At 48.0% G+C, this 16,210-nt stretch overlaps 1 protein-coding gene across 11 annotated transcripts; it reads left to right on the plus strand.

Moving 5' to 3' along the window:
• Positions 1–823: 823 nt before the first annotated feature.
• Positions 824–11,593, plus strand: LOC138225317 (uncharacterized). Of its 11 annotated transcripts, none has more exons than XM_069185134.1 (20): positions 825–1,760; positions 2,162–2,259; positions 3,205–3,347; positions 3,698–3,832; positions 4,045–4,207; positions 4,432–4,530; positions 4,694–4,821; positions 5,125–5,271; positions 5,681–5,773; positions 6,065–6,187; positions 6,299–6,424; positions 6,784–6,906; positions 7,262–7,410; positions 7,565–7,685; positions 8,338–8,526; positions 8,769–8,918; positions 9,224–9,295; positions 9,619–9,715; positions 10,220–10,285; positions 11,371–11,593. In XM_069185134.1, exons 2-20 carry the CDS (start codon positions 2,169–2,171, stop codon positions 11,451–11,453), a joined length of 2,298 nt encoding a protein of 765 aa, XP_069041235.1. In that variant the 5' UTR covers positions 825–1,760; positions 2,162–2,168; the 3' UTR covers positions 11,454–11,593. The 11 variants fall into 11 exon arrangements, with proteins under 11 accessions (XP_069041240.1, XP_069041235.1, XP_069041236.1 ...); XM_069185135.1 differs by having other exon boundaries at positions 9,619–9,783; positions 11,371–11,459; XM_069185136.1 differs by lacking the exon at positions 11,371–11,593 and adding an exon at positions 11,168–11,349 and having other exon boundaries at positions 9,619–9,783.
• Positions 11,594–16,210: the final 4,617 nt, after the last annotated feature.

The raw sequence follows: 16,210 nt of genomic DNA on the forward strand, positions 1-16,210 counted from the left end.
TCACCCCTGGGTTCTGGTAGGAGGTATCGCAGTGTCAGAACACTGACCAATAGATTCAAAAACAATTTCTTCCCCAGGGCAGTCCGCATCATAAACAGCTCAAATTAGCACCTGCACTTTAAGGTACTGCACTGTTTGCACTATGTCCTGTCTTGGGTGTGTTATAATGTCTATTGTCTAAATGTATTGTCCATGTCTGTTTGTTATTTCTTTTTCCTCCACTGTTACTGGGTACAGCTGAACGAGTAGGCATTCCAACACACTTGTTGTATATGGCCAATAAAACATCTTGAATCTTGAAAGTGACTGCCTGCAGGAAAGCTTACTTTGCCTGTTCAGCAGTAGATGAAACTGACGAGTTCTGACAGAAGTGCTTATTTTATGTGCAGCTGCTTTTTGATACTACTCTTCTGGTGAAATGAATGTACTGAAAAGAAAAATTCTCAGAGTTCAGTTGGTTTTAGAAACTGAAGGAAAATGACCACTTGGAAGAAACACATGTTGCATATCCTGCTGTTAAACCTCCAGCCATTTGGGTTTCAGTCAAATGAGGAAAAAACCGATTCAACTTCAGTTCTTTTTCATTTCATCCAGAATGTCGTGGACAAGTTGTCATGAAGACAGGAAACAAGCTGTTTCACACAGAAATGGATCCAGCTCATGGTGTATCTGACAAGTATTTTCATATCCATCTGTTTTATTATTATATTAATAATCTAACATATTCCTACTGTATTCATGTTCTTCATTCAGGCCCCGCCCCCTGCTGATCACGGCTTCTGATTGGCTGAGTCGCAGCTCCGCGCGCTCGGCGTCTCCGCCTCCTCCGGCTCCGGCTCGCGGCTGCCCGCTCCGCTGAGGGCGCGAGAGGAGCGCAGCCGTTATTTGTGAGCGGCTGTGTGTCGGAGGAGCGATCGTCTCCCTGCGGCTGATCCCTGTGGAGGCGTGTGGGGCTCCTGAGGCGCGGCTCTCTCTGCCTCCTGTCACTGCGGAGAAGAGCCGAGGGCAGACCTGCAGCCCCGCTCCGCCGCTATGAGAACCAGCGGGTCTGCAGGACCGTCAGTCTCGGACCTCCTGCGGCCCAGCGACGGGTCTCTGCTGCTCCCGGCCGCAGGGCTTCACACACCGTGGCGCTGCTGCAGGGCGCTGCAAGACGAGCTGCTTCAAGACCAGATGTGTCGCTGCGGACTGGTTAGAGCACAAGGTCTGTGCGTGAGCGAGCGGAGTGACCATGAGGAGGAGCCGGAGAGCAGATCTGCAGGGCGAGTCTGGGTCACAGGAGGACTAATGAGCAGGCTGTGTCTGGGAGAGGTCTGGCAGGAGACTGGAGTGACAGTAGAAGCCCTGATGAGCGAGTCGTGTGAGAGAGGAGGGAGAGGCGAGTCTGGATGGAGGGAGGAAGGGGTGTCTGACGTCATATCGTGAGCAAGACGCTCCGCTCCGTGTTTTCTGAAACTTTCCGGCTGACACTTTGGAAATCAGACAATTAGTGCTTCTGTTGGTAAAGCTGGGAAAAATCAGAAAGCATATTAAAGAAATGTAATTTTAATATCAAATATAGTGATTATAATGACTTATTAAACGTGAGCGTGACGTCGTCACATCGGGATTGTGACGCAACAATTGCGGTCCGGGAAAGCGCTCCGGTGCTGCTGAGTCGCTCAGCGCTGATGCTCGTAGCGAAGAAAACACTTCAGCTCGACACGGCTTGTCAATATTCTCTGTCTTTTCACTGAAGATCCTGGTGGTTTACGGACGAGGTAGGGACCTGCCGAGGCTCCGTATCGCGGATCCGATTGTTCTTGTTTCTCCTGGGCAGATCGAGCGGTTATTGTGTTAACACGGTGTTCAGTGAGAGGGGGTTAAAAGCTCTTAACCTGCTGGAGTTTTATTAAAGCCCAGAGTGCAGATCTGAACAGGAATTCATTGCTGCTTCTGTTCCTGTCTCTGCTTTCACTGATGTGAAGAATTTGCTTGTGTTCTCAATATCCCGTGTCTGCCCTTCAGCCTGTTGTATTCCAGTAGGACCAGCTGGTTAGAGAGAGTTCTGTGGTGTCTAGTGGGTCTGCACTGGCCTGTCAGCAGTACCTTGACTCCCAGTGTGTGAGAAGCGCCGCCCAGCTCCCTGCTTCACTGTGCTGTTCTACTGGCTGACTGACAGGTCCAAGATGAGCCCGAAGGAGTGCAGCTGTGAGCCCAGCAGGGTGAAGTGGCTCTCCTCCTGTGTGCAGCGCACAGGCTGCCAGTGCCCCGGGCCAGGTATGACACAGCTGGATCTAGACCAGTGCCCCCTGAAGCCAGTCCCCCCACACACTGACTCCTGGCTTCCCTTTCCACTGGGACTCCATCCCTGGGCTCAGCTCTGACTGACCTGAGGGGCTCTTCGCTGTCACCCTGCAGGTCTCCTCAGCTCAAGGCAGGGAAAGCAACAGCAGTCTCTTCATCTTTTCAACTAATGATGATTTGAGCAAAAATAAACAGAAGATTTAAGCTAAAATAATAAGATATAAAATAAAATAATTTAGTATGAGAGTATTTTTATGAAGACTAACATCCATGTAAGGTATGAAACTATTGAAAGTGTTTAAAATGAGTAACTCACAGTGGTTATGAAATGAGCTGTGTCTGAGTGATGTACTGCAATTATTCTTTCATTTACATTTAATTGTAAATTTGGGAAAAGCAAATCTATTGATGAAGATCTGTCCAAGTCCTTTTGACTGGGTGTGAGAGACGCTGAATTAGAGGATCTAATCCCCTTAGAGCAGCAGAAGGAGGTTCTCCACCTGGGAGCAGAGCTGCTGCCTGATTCTTCTTCAACACTGAGATCCTCTGTTTGCGGAGGAGCAGCTGCTAACAGGACTGATGTGACCCAGAGAGCAGCTCTCTTTGTGGGCTCTTCAGGGTTCAGAAGTCCCAGTGGCTGCAGCTGTTATTCAGGACCATGAAAACAAAACCCTGCACTCTGAAGCCTCCTGCCCTTAGAGCAGATCTGTATTCCTCTCTACTGGAAAACTGTCCAGGGTGAAAGAGTCCCAGCTTTTATGGGCTGTGGATCAAAAATCATTTTCATCTTTCTAATTCTCAGACACGTGTCAGTAGGGTTATAGGTCCCTCAGACAACAGGTCAGTTTTAGAGTTTTCTCCCTAGAAGTCTGTGCTGCGGCGACACCAGTGTTTCCCCTGTCTGTGTGTCTGCTGTAGATGAGGTCCTGGCTGTTCTGGAGGGAATGAGCAGCTCTGATGAGGAATCTGGGAAGCTCCTGATAGAAGAGCTGCTCTCCCTCCTGCAGAGGAACACCAAGGGGACACTGCCAGTCATCCTGGGATTCCTCGAGAGCCCCCAGGTAACATGAAGGAGCTCCCTACACACCTCCTGACATACTCGTTGCAAACGCACTCTAATCAGGAGCCCAGTGTGCTCCAAGATACTGTCTCTGCTGTTTCTTACAACTAGAAGTCAGAAGATAAGCCCTAACGTGTTGTCATCTTGACAGATGTGCTTGAGTGGAAGCCTGGGGTTTCTCTGTGTGTTTCCACTCCCTCGTGTGGTGAGCTGGGGTGGTTCTGCTGTTTCACCTTCAGTGCCCGTTGGCCAGGCTGACTGGCCCTGAAGGAGAAGCCTTTGAACAGACACTCTTGGTGCTGTGATGAGAGCAGCAGTCTCACCCCTGGCTTTGGTTCTTCCCTGCTCTAGGTGACAACTGCCCATCGCTCTGCTGTCCTCCAGGCAGTGGAGAAGCTGCTGCGTAAAACATCTGCGCAGCATCTGGATGAGTCCTTGGCCAAGAGCACCGTCTCGATGGCCTTGAATGAGATGACGATGTCACCGGTATGTAAACCCCTTTTATTCCTGCCTATCGAACTGTTGTCTTGCTGTAGTGCTGTGGTCTGTTTCCTTGCCTGTAGCACACATGATGCATCTAATGGAAGCAAATCATTGTATGTTAACTTGTGTGCTCATTGGCTTGATCCAAGCTGCAGCTTCAACTCCAATACTATCGACTCCCAAGACGCTCTGATCTCTTTTTACTGTTGTTTCAGAAATGGCTGCCTGACTGGCAACAGCCAGCCAGCAACATTGTCGTTTGTGTGGTGAGAGACCACTACGACAGTACCATGGATATGGTGCTGTCCTTCTTCCAGCCCGGAGTGCTCCCTCACCACACGCTGCTGAATGCTGTAGGAGATATCTCCCGCAACTGCAGTAAGTTCTGTGCTGCTAATGGGGTGTGATCTGCACAGATATATTCCAGATTTTTTACTGTGCTGTATTTCAAACTTCATGATACTGGTCGTATCTGTCCATTCAAGCCCTGATACATGAGCTTATTATGAAGGCTCAGTGTTTGTTACTCATGCCGCTTCTGAGTCTCTAGTGTTATCATGAGCCCTGGTCCCTACCTAGTGTGAAATGTGTTTTCTTTGAAGGTCGTGACATAGCAAGGGATATAGTGAGACTTCTGGACCTGCTGGTGCCTGTTCTTCCCCTTGCTGTGACTGATAAAATGAAGGCAATGATGGCTTTTGGTAAGTGTGCAAGCTGTCTCATTTAGGGGGACAGTTGTTATCAATGCTTGGTTCCACTGGCAATCCACTGACAAGGCCTGTTCAGACCGCTTCCCACTGAACTACAGGACTGCTTTGATGTAGCTGAAGAGTGTAGCAGGCTGTTCCTCTCTTGTGTTGTCAGCATTGGAAGGCCTGTATGAGAGCTGGGCAAAATTCCAGGGTCCCGGGCAGTGTGTTCAGGACTGTTCAAGCCAGGTCATCATAAGTTTTGATGTAGTGCACAGATGGCTGCCATCTTCTGAGCCAAAGGTATGGGATCTTTAATCCAGTGTAGGTTATTTGACATCTTATTAATCATCCTGAATTCTCAGATGTTCTGGAGGAAAGAATGGACTTGAATGCCAAGAAAAGATGTGTCCATGCAGGTATTAGGGAAGGGTATCAGGGTCCAGGGTTCAGATCACAGTAAGCAAAGTTGAATAGGGTGTACTTATGAAGCAGGTTTTATTCATTGCTCAAAGCTGTTCTAACTGTCTGTGGTTTTAGACAAGTTTGCTTTCCTGTGACTGAATCCTTTCCTTGAGGATGATGGTGTTTGTGTTTTGTCTGAAGGTGACGGAGGCCATTGTCTTGGCCCTGGCAGCTATGTGCTGCCTGCTCCCTGAGGAGAAGCTTCAGAGTGAGCTGCCAGCAGTTTTACAGGCCTTCCAGCCACTGTATGCAGCTGAGCTGGACATCAGCTACTCCAGAATCAACAAGGTAGGGCTGTGACCGACGATGGGCCTTTAGGTGTACAGGTTGTGGATTGCGAGGTCCGTTTCTTTTAGAAAATGGATTTTGATTCCTTAAATTGTAGATCCAAACAATAACTAGTAGCACTTTCCCAGTGTCCCTTTGTCCACAAGCTCCAGTGATGTGCTGGTGAGGCCCAGTGCAGAAGAGGATTATGGTCTGTGATACCCCATGTGATTGTGGAAGGGTGTGAACAAGATGGATCTGCCAGGGGTAGAGTCCAGGGGAGGCGTTATCCTGCTCTGTCAGATTTTTGTGTGTGATCAAACTACCAAAATCCTAATGCTAACGTGTTATTGCATACACTGAGAGAGTGAGGCCTCTTGAGGAAGCAGCAGTGCCTCTCCAGATTGACTCCAACGTGCTCTTCTTTCAGAGTCTGAGTGTGCTTGTGGGGGCAGCAGTGCCGAAGGCCAGACCAGTGCTGGAATCCCAGCTGGAGCAGCTGCTGACCATGGTCCACGCCCAGGTAATGGGGACAGCAGCCCGCTCACCTGCACAGAGAGACGTTACAGTAGTGAAGCCCTCAGGAGCCTCATCAATGACAGCAGCTCAGTGCTGTGATCTACCCCTCTCCACAGCTCATGGCAACACAGAAGTGCCGTGTATCTGACTGCTGAAGCCCTTATTCATTCAGTTGAACGGATATTGATGACTCGGCTCATTTTATCATGGCATTAGAACAGCAGTCCATGAGAGAGTGTGCATGATGCCCTTGTGGGTGTTGTAAGAGTGCTCTGATGCCTGTCTGGTGTCCCAGGATCTGGCAGTGCTGATGGGGCTGTGTGCCAGTGTGCACCTGGATGTGGTGCTGTCTGTGCTGAAGAGACTGGAGACCCAGCTGACTGACCCAGCCTTCCCCTGCAATGAGCAGGGCTCTAGGGTAGGTGTACTGCATCAGAGTCCTGACAGACAAACAGAAGCTGCTCTTAATGTCAGCTTCTACCTACAAGTTTCAGCACCTTGATCTGGATTGTCATGCTTGTTACTGCAGAGTGATTTCACCTGTGCCCTGATTCTGTGCTATGGGCAAGTTGCACTTAAAGCACCTGCAGAGGATCTACTGCAGAGAATGGACACTGACTTTATGGAGAGACTGAGACACCATGTCACCACTAAGGTAGGCAACATGTCCTCCTTTAAGAACAAGAGACCTGACAGAGTGAACCTCACAGCTCCTGTCTGAAGAGTGTATTCAACCACTGCTACATTCTGTAATGTGCTTCTCTAACGCAGGGAGGTATTCGTAACAACTCTCAGGCAAAAGTTCTTCCTTATTTGTTCTGCTACTTTCCTGCAGTGTCTGGGTAGACATTGTTAATTATACTTCAACCTGATTGGATTGTTCTGGGGAGGAGGACACAGGGATACAGTGTCCGAGGCTGTCCAGGCTGTGAGTGTCCATCACAGCCCAGGGCTGGTGGAGGTGAGGTGGCGTTTGGTCTGTCAGTGAGTGAGCTGCTGTGTGTCCCCCTGCAGGAGCCCAGTGTCAGACTGAGCCTGTGCCGCAGTGTGGGCATGATGGCACAGGCAGTGCGCAGCGCCAGTCCCTCCGGAGCTCCCAGCTTCCCTGCCAAGGCCAAGCTCCTGGCGACAATGATGGTCAGTGTGTCTGACGAAGCCGCCTGTCTGCTGTTTTCCTACACGGATGCTCTGGACAAGCTGTATCCTGTCACTGTGAATCGGAGAACAGATAGTTTTTGAGAAGTGATTGGACGGGAAACTGTTTTGCTATTGATCAATACAGTTGTGTTTTTAGCTTTGTGGAAACACTGCTCCAGAAGTATTTAGAAAAATGACTCCTTTGTTCACACCTAGCGACATGATCCTGTGTCCTGTCTCTGAAGACAGCACTGAGAACTGCAACAAAGGGGCAGTAGTGGACAACTTCAACAGTCAGTGTAACAGAGCTCATGTGATCTGTCTGAGATTGACCTGCTGTTCTTGTTCCCTGTAGGCTCTTGACCTGCTGCAATTCTTCGGCAGTAGTTATACTCTGGATGACAGCTTGGAAGAGAGTTTGAGGGAGGGGATATTATATCTGGCTGCACAGGACCTCAGACAGACCATCCAGTCCCTAGTGACCCTCATTTCTCCCTCTGAGAGGTAGAGCACAATTCTAACAGTGAGAAGCTCTTTGCAATGATAAAAGCATCACAACAACAGCACTGTGTTGTGGCGTCAGTGTTTGTGTATTTTAGCTCTGAGAATGAGTTTGAATGCAGAGCCCTGCACTGACAGCTGGGGATGTATTTTACAGCTCACTCTCGGAGGTGTGGCAGGTCCTCAGTACCAGCCAGGTGGTCTCGGAGACCGTGAAGGACCTGGCTGATCATCTCGGCCTGATGAGGGAGATGAAGGTGGATGATCCAGAACTGGATGTAAGTGACTATAGAGCCAATCTGCTGGTGTTTCTAACTGAGCAGAGGACAGATAGTCAGACAGCTGACAGCTACAGCACGGAGGTACTGTCTCCCTGTAATATGTCGCTGCCCAAGAGCAGGCAGAGAGACACCAGCAAACAGGCAAGCGGCTGTGTGAACAAACAGCTCCCTGTTTGCAGCACAGGGACAGGCTGGTGAGCACAGAAAAGCGTGGTGCAGACCAGCAGCCCAAAGCCACGTCCAGAACAGGCCAGATCAAAGCTGGGTGAACACAGAGGCTCAGCACACAGCAAACTCCAAACTCAGAGCTGATGGTAATAAGCACAGTCTGTAAACAGACAGACACAGCACACAAGCACAAGAGGGTAATCTAGACAACAAAGGCAGGGTGAAGCTAGGGGCCAGTATCCGAGGAGCAAAGTCGGAAGACAGGGAGAAGCTTGAGGCTTTTGGCCGAGTTCCTGAGCGCTGCCAGACCAAGGGCTTGTGTAGCTTGAACCACCTGAGTCAGGTGTGGTGGACTGGCTAGCACGTCAATTTTAGTTGTCCCTTCTGCTGACCAGCAGCGACCAGCATGACCCTCCCTCAGTGTAACCCTTGTCCCAGCAGTACTGGGAATGAAGGCCGACTGGTGTCCTCCTGTCTTCAGATCCACAGACACACAGAGGAGCAGCTGGCAGCTCAGAGCTCAGCCCTGACAGAGCAGGAGACCCCAGCTGAGCCAGTTGTTCTGCGGGCTCTACTGGGCTTGATCACTGTCCTGTCCATCGCGGACAAGAGTCAAGCCAAAGCACTGGTGCCCTTTGTGTACTGTAGAGCCAGGCCCTGCTTGGAAAGTGTAAGTTTTTTAAGGATGTTATTTATTCAAATATTGTGTCATTTGTTTTTGTCTATTACATTTAAATATAACGTTTGTAATTGTAATCAATTGGATATCCAGGATTACAGTGTTTGTTCTTTGAGCTACTGAGCTACAGTGACAGTGGGCTCAGACTCCAGCCCTGAGAAGAGAAATAAGTGGTGACAGTTTGTGCGTGTCTGTGTGTAAAGTTTCCCTCTTGTCCTGTGTCTGTGTTACAGGAGAGCCCGGAGGTCCGCAGAGTCACAGTGGTTCTGCTGGGGCAGCTGGTCAGGCTGGGCTCTGAGAAAGCCCGGCTCAACAAAGAGGTCCACAGCTCCCTGGTCAGCGTGCTGCTGAACCTGACTGACCCAAGCCCAGAGGTCATCCAGGTAAAGACACAGAGCTGCCGCTTGCTGGGCTGAGCCTGTGGGACTATGGGTCTTCTCACATCCTTCTTTGATATTGATACTTGTCACCTATCCAGTGTTTGACCAGCTTTGCAATTGGCGAAGAAAAAAAACCCTACAGTCAGTACGAACTTGTAGCCTGTAAATCTAAACATTCAGAGGGTTACTATCAAGGATGTGTCAAAGGGTTTCAGGGCTGGCTTCTATTTTGTGACATTTGTGTAGTTTCTGTTTAATTTGGGCTCTGTTTCAAGATAAACTGGTTTTGACAATGTGGATTTCCCCAGGCCTGCTGGACAGTCCTACAGCACTTCACCCTGGAATGTGTGCTGTCCATGAAGGAGATGTGCAGGATCCTGGTGAGTGAGGTTCTCCTGGGGCTGGCTTCTGGGCTGCTGGTGAGAGAGGGGAGCACACCCTGCTTTTGGGACACAAACACACAAAGACTTGTGTCAGATTTAGGAAATATATTTGTGCTAAACCAGACTTACACTGAGCACTAATTACAGTGAGTAGCAGTTTATATCCAGATTATAATCACAGTAGTGCTGATGAGTTCATACACTCTCATTAGATGGATTAGAGGTGTTTATGTGTAATGGAGGGCTGTCTCTCACATGGGGGCTCCTGTACAGTAGTAGCGTGCTGTCTCACACTGCCCTGCAATATTCCCTGTGTCCAGATAACGAGTGGGCAGTTCAGCCTGGCCCAGAGGCTTGCACTCCAGGGTGCACAGAGCAGAAGGGCCTGGGTTCGGGAAAGTGCTGCCATCTTCATTGGTAAGAGCTCAGTGACAATGAGAAGAGTGATTGAGGCTCAGTGTAGAGATGATGCTCCACTGGTAAAAGTGAGTTGTGCTGTGGTTAGTGATGAGGGTATTGCCGGGATGGGAATTCAAGCATTAAAACGCTACTCTGTAGGTTTCCCTTGAAACAGGTTTGAGTCTGAAGGTGTGTGATCACTGGGGTTTTCTCAAAGGACTCAGGCTCTGATATGTCACACTAGTAAAAGGCCTCTAGTAAGAAGGCTCTAGTATGTCTAGCTACAGTAGTCTCATTTCGGCAGCAGGACACTGGGCACCACTTTCAGCCTCGTCTGTCTAGTGTTTGAAATGCATTTTTCTGTCAGTAATGAGGCAGGTTAATCAGACTTACCAATGTCACCAGGAAACACATTTCCATGAGCTGCTCTCCATTCAGAGTGTTGGCATTGTGCGCTGGTGCAGTATCCTGTGTGGTGCTGTGTGTGCAGGAGCTCTGCTGTTCAACCCCTCTGTGTTTCAGGCCTCCAAGTGCAGCAGCTGCAGAGGAGACTCTGCTCTTGTTTCGCTCTGAGAAGAGCTCAGCGAGGTAACGATGCTTGTGTTTTGTGTCCAGTATGTTGACCAGTTGTTCTTGTACAGTATATAATAATTAATAATAATAATTGCTTACACTTATATAGCACTTTTCTGGACATTCCACTGAAAGTGCTTTACAGGTAATGGGGATCCCCTCCACCACCACCAATGTGCAGCCCCACCTGGATGATGCGACGGCAGCCATAGTGCGCCAGAACGCTCACCACACATCAGCTATCAGTGGGGAGGAGAGCAGGGTGATAAAGCCAATTCATAGATGGGGATTATTAGGAGGCCACGATTGGTAAGGGCCAATGGGAAATTTGGCCAGGGCGCTGGGGTTACACCCCTACTCTTTTCGAGAAACACCCTGGTTTTTTTATGACCACAGAGAGTCAGGACCTTGGTTTGACGTCTCATCTTAAGGACGGCACCTGTTTACAGTATAGTGTCCCCGTCACTATACTGGGGCATTAGGACCTACATGGACCACAGGGTGAGCGCCCCCTGCTGGCCCCACTAACACCTCTTCCAGCAGCAACCTTAGTTTTTCCCAGGAGGTCTCCCATCCAGTTACTGGCCAGGCTCACACCTGCTTAGCTTCAGTGGCTTAGTATTTAGTATTTAGTATTTTAGAGTCTGTTTAACCAGAAATTCTGGCTGTAGCCTCTCACACCATAGATACCCAGTGTACAGAGTTTTGAGAAGTTCAGAGCATGGAGATGAAAAATGTATAGTTGGCCTGTTTAGCAGGTTTTTGTGGAATTGCACATCTGTAGTAGCTCTGCTTTATTTTATTCTTTTTAGAGACTTGTGCGGTCTGTGAATTACAGTGTGGCCGTTTCTTCCAGCTTCATAGTTTGACATTTTTGACTACTGTACCTTCTGACAGTGAAGAGAACACAGATGTCACACAGAAAGGATCTCACACTCCTTCTTTAACCCCACTGCATGAGGTCCAGACCTGCTGCTCTGCACAGTGTCTCCTAACTCACACCTGCTGGGCAAGAGCTGGATCAGCACTGCAGCTGTGTGTCAGGAGCTGAGCAGGACTGCAGGACCCCGAGTAACAGCCTCATCTCTTTCCTCCCGCAGCCCTGAGGATCCTGCTGCAGGACCCAGAGCCGCAAGTGCGGGAGAGGGCTGCTGAAGCCATGGGGCTCTTCACCCGGCCCTGAGCAGCACTCTGGAGTCGGGGCGCCCCTCCACAGCCACTGCAGAGACACCTGGGCGCCCCAGCTCAGTCTGGACCAGACAGCACACCTCTCTCCCACACACACACATTTGTGTTTAAATAAATTACACAGCATGTACAGAAGCTGGTTTTCATTCCAGAATGTATGAATGGTGCTGAACCAACACTGAAGTGTATGAAGCGCTTTTCTGTCTTCAGTCTGCAAGTGTTCAGACAGGAGAAGCTGGAAACAAGCTGTTTCACACAGAAGTACAGAATACAGAGCAGTGAAGTGCAGGAGAGAGACAGAGGGGCGCAGGAGAGCTCAGGTGATTCAGCTTCAGCCCAAACCGGCGAGTCTGTCCACCCATCAGTCCGCTGACCTGCGGCACAGCGGCAGGTCTCTGGCTCTCCTGGCCCACAGGGATTTCTCACACCGCCGCCCTGCTGCAGTGTGCTGGGAGTCGAGCTGCTCTGAAAGTGTGATGTGCTTTTACAGATTGTTGAGAGCACGAGGTCTGTGTGTGAGGGAATCAAGTAGGAACATTATAATGCACAGTATAGCAGACAGATCTGTCTGTTGCAAATCTAGATCATTCTTTCATACAATCGGTGCAGCAAATGAACATGAATTGTCTTGGTTTGGTTTGGTTGGAGATTTTTATGATCAGGAAAAGCCACGGTGATGGTGTAGCGTGAAAGACAAAGCAGCAGGTCTGTGGAAAGTGGGAGGAAGCCGCACTCTGAAGTGATCGTGGGGAGACGCATGTCTGAGGTCATGTCATAAAGAAGAAGAGCTGCTCTGTGTCTTCACACACTATCCAACTGACACTGGAAATAAGAGAACCATTTGCTTGTGGGGAGAGCAGGAAGAATACTAAGTTGTATAATAACTTTCAATCAATTAATAATATTAATGATTGTAATCACTGATTATGCGCATGTGTCACGTAGTGGCAGCAGGATTGTGACGTAACATTCGGCAGTCAGGAGCGCGTTCCAATTTTACTGACTTAAAGAGCTCAAGTACGAAGCGAAGAAAAAATCTCACCTTCTGATCTTCTTTTTCCACTGCGGATTCAAGAGTCATAGCTGTTTACTGGACTAGGCAGGGACGTGCTGAGGCTCGGTCACACAGATCGGATTGTTCTAGTGTTGTTTCTCCTGGGCAGTTCGAGTTATTACTGTGTGAACATGACTGTCTGAGCAGGAAGGAGTTCAAGCCTCTTAACTTATGGGTGGTTTGTATTCACTAGAAGACCATGTACAGAGTGCAGATCTAAGGAGAAATGAATTGTCGCTTCTGTTCATGAAGTGCAGGACTTCCTTGCGTCTTTCATTTCCCCATTCTGCCAGTTAGCAGAGGTGGATTGTATTCCAGTACAAGAAGTTGGTAAAAGAGAGTTCTGTGGTACCTAGTGAGTGTTGCTGCTGGCCTGTGAGCACTATGTTGACTTGTCACGAGCGTGAAGCCATGTACAGCTCACGTCTTCACTGTGTTGATAATTTTAAATGCCAGAAATGTTTAGTTATAGTAGAGTTGTAGGACAGAATTCCCGTTTTGGAGGGGTGCATTAGCACACTATTAGATATTAACCAGGTTGAGGGATGGATAGATTCAGCTCAGTCAGAACACTCAGTCATTTCAGAAGTGGCTGCAGTCCCTCCTGGCCCAGCTGTCTCCAGGTCAGCGCCGGCACCAGCAGGAACCACACGTGAGCCCTGGGTCGCAGACAGGGGTCTAAGAGCTCAAGGACTAGACCCCCTGCACACCAGTCACCAGTCCGACTCAACAATAGGTTCTCTGCTTTAGGCAGTGCGTCTGTTGATGCAGATAAGGTGCTCATAATTGGCGACTCGATAATTAGGAATGTTAGAAATCCTAACCATCACAAAGCAGTGGTCTCTGTAAAATGCCTTCCTGGGGCCTGAGTTTCTGACATTGAGGCGAAACTAGACACATTTTCCAGTAATGAATCTTCCACCTTGGTTGTTCACGCTGGAACAAATGATATAAATGTGCAAAAGAGCACAAAGAAACATTTCGGAATTTAGTTGTGTCTGGTCCCTTACCAATCTTATACAGAGGGGACATACCCTATAGTAGTTCAGGTGGGTAGCTGCGTCAGTAGGCTGCAAAGGAACAAGTAATAGGTTTATTCCATGCTGAAAAAAAGAAGAAGAAAGAGAACACAACGTTTCGGCCGTGGAGCCTTCTTCAGGTGTACTATAGGGTAGTCTTCAGGTGACTACCCTATAGTAGGCTATACTCCCTAAATCACTGGTTGCATACAATAGAATAACCTTTATTAATAATTGGGACATTTTTGGGGAATGGCTTTTATAAATGGGACGGTCTCCACCTTAACCAGAGGGGATCATTAATTCTATCCCAAAATATAGCAGAGAAGCTGCTTGCTTGACTACTAAGAGCACCAACCAGGCCTCAGCCATGTGATCTTAAATCGTGTGCTGTCTGTACTCCCAGCTCTAGTTCACCTCCTGTACCGACCCAGGTTCTCTACCACACGGCATCCCATCAATCACATTACTATCCAGAACCAGCTATGAGTGTGAATAGACAGAGTATTGCAACTATCACTAGACCTAGATTAGAATTCAGACGTTCCTTTAGGGGCTCCTGTGTTGACAATTTAATTTCCATTCCACTGGAAATTAAACCTAAAGGAAGGTAAACCTAAATCAGTTAAAACATGAAACTACCATAAAATGCTCACTGTTAAATGTTCGCTCACTAGGCAACAAATCAGTTCTGGTTAATGATATGGTTCTTGACACCAACTCTGACCTCTGCCTACTAACAGAAACCTGGTTTCGACCCACTGACACTATTCCTTTAGTTGAAGTCTCACCTAATGGCGAAACTTTTTTACAGAAAGCTCTTTGCTCAGGGCATGGAGGTGGCCTAGCAGCCATCTTCAGTGAGTCTCTGAGAATTGAATTAAAAACGATTAATGACTTTCACACATTTGAAGCAATGCTCCTTAAAATAGCTCCCGAATCATCTACATACATTCTTTTAGTGTACAGACCCCCCGGTAGATCCCATCCCCACTCAGCTATTCAAAGATTCCTTCGAAGTACTGGCAGGACCTATAATTAGTATGATGAACACGTCCCTTGCATCAGGCGTTGTACCTGATCAATTTAAGGTAGCGGTTGTTGGATCAATATTGTTCTCTCTTTACATGCTGCCGCTAGGGAGGAAAACATGAAAACATAATATTAACTTTCATTCATATTCTGGTGACACTCAAATATACATTTTGTTTACACCAAATGACAACTGTTCTCTTATCACTTTAGTTAATTGCATTAATGAAGTAAAGATTAGGATGTGTGAAAACTTGTTACTCAACTGACGTTCTATTGTTTGGAGGCAACAATACTGATAGGACTACTATAACTTCAGCACTTAACTCAGAGGATTTAAAAATTTGCCTCAAAGACTCAGCACGTAACCTAGGCGTCATATTAGACACAAGGCTCTCATTTAACAGTATCTAAAACATGCTTCCTATAGTTAAGAAATATCACAAAACTAAGGCAGTTTCTCTCCACTCAAGACAGAGAGAAATTCATACATGCTCTTGTAACAGCAGGTTAGACTACTGCAATGCCCTACTATCAGGGAGCACATATCGCACTTTCAACACCTTACAGCGAATTCAGAATGCAGGAGCTAGAATCGTTACTAGGAGCTGAAAGTACAACCATATAACCCCCATACTTAGCTCTCTTCATTGGCTTCCTGTCAGGTACAGGGCGGACTTCAAAATCCTTCTACACAGTACTTACTTACAAGGCTCTCAGAGGTCAGACACCTGTCTTTCTAATGGCACTTATTAATGTATACCACCCAAGTCGCCTGCTTAGTTCACAGAATGCAGGTCATCTTCATATTCTATGAATTAATAAAATAACAGTTGGCTGTAAAGCCTTTGGTTACAGGACCCCTATCTTATGGAACAGTCTCTCACCCTATATTCAGGATGCCGAGTCAATCTCAGTATTCAAATCCTAGCCTATTTGCTTACAGTTATAAATAAATAAATATATTTCTGGACACTTCACTCAAAGTGCTTTACAAGTAATGGGGATCCCCTACACAACCACCAGTGTGCAGCCCCACCTGGATGATGCACCAGTACACTCCTCACATACCAGGTCTCAGTGGGGAGGAGAGCAGAGTGATAAAGCCAGTTCAAAGATGGGAATTATTAGAAGACCATGATTGGTAAGGGCCAGGGGGAAATTTGGTCAGGACACTGGGGTAACACCTCTGCTCTTTTCAAGAAATGCCCCGGGATTTATAATGACCACAGAGTGTCAGGATCTCGGTTTGACGTCTCATCCAAAGGACGGCGCCTTTTTACAGTATTTACAGTAGGAGGAAGTTTGACTGAAGAGAAAGCGACTGCTTTATTCTGCTATCGAAACCACACAAAATATATGCACACATGAGGAGACCGACGGAAAACGTACACAGTTTAGGGTGGTAACTCGTTAACTACAGGCTATAGACTTATAAAGCTACACAGGACACTAAAGCTACTATAACACTATTTACATCAGCAGGGTCAGCTGCTGGTCATTGTGCTGACCCTCAGACTCCCCCCGGCTACAACTCCCAGCCTGCTTCGCGGTACCCTGAGTGCCTAGGTGTGCTTCCTCCTCACCACCGGGCGAGGGCCCTACAATATATTTTAGATTACAAAATATAAACGCGGGAGCTGAAAA

This window comes from Lepisosteus oculatus, chromosome 27 (assembly GCF_040954835.1).
Source record: "Lepisosteus oculatus isolate fLepOcu1 chromosome 27, fLepOcu1.hap2, whole genome shotgun sequence".
Taxonomy (NCBI): domain Eukaryota; kingdom Metazoa; phylum Chordata; class Actinopteri; order Semionotiformes; family Lepisosteidae; genus Lepisosteus; species Lepisosteus oculatus.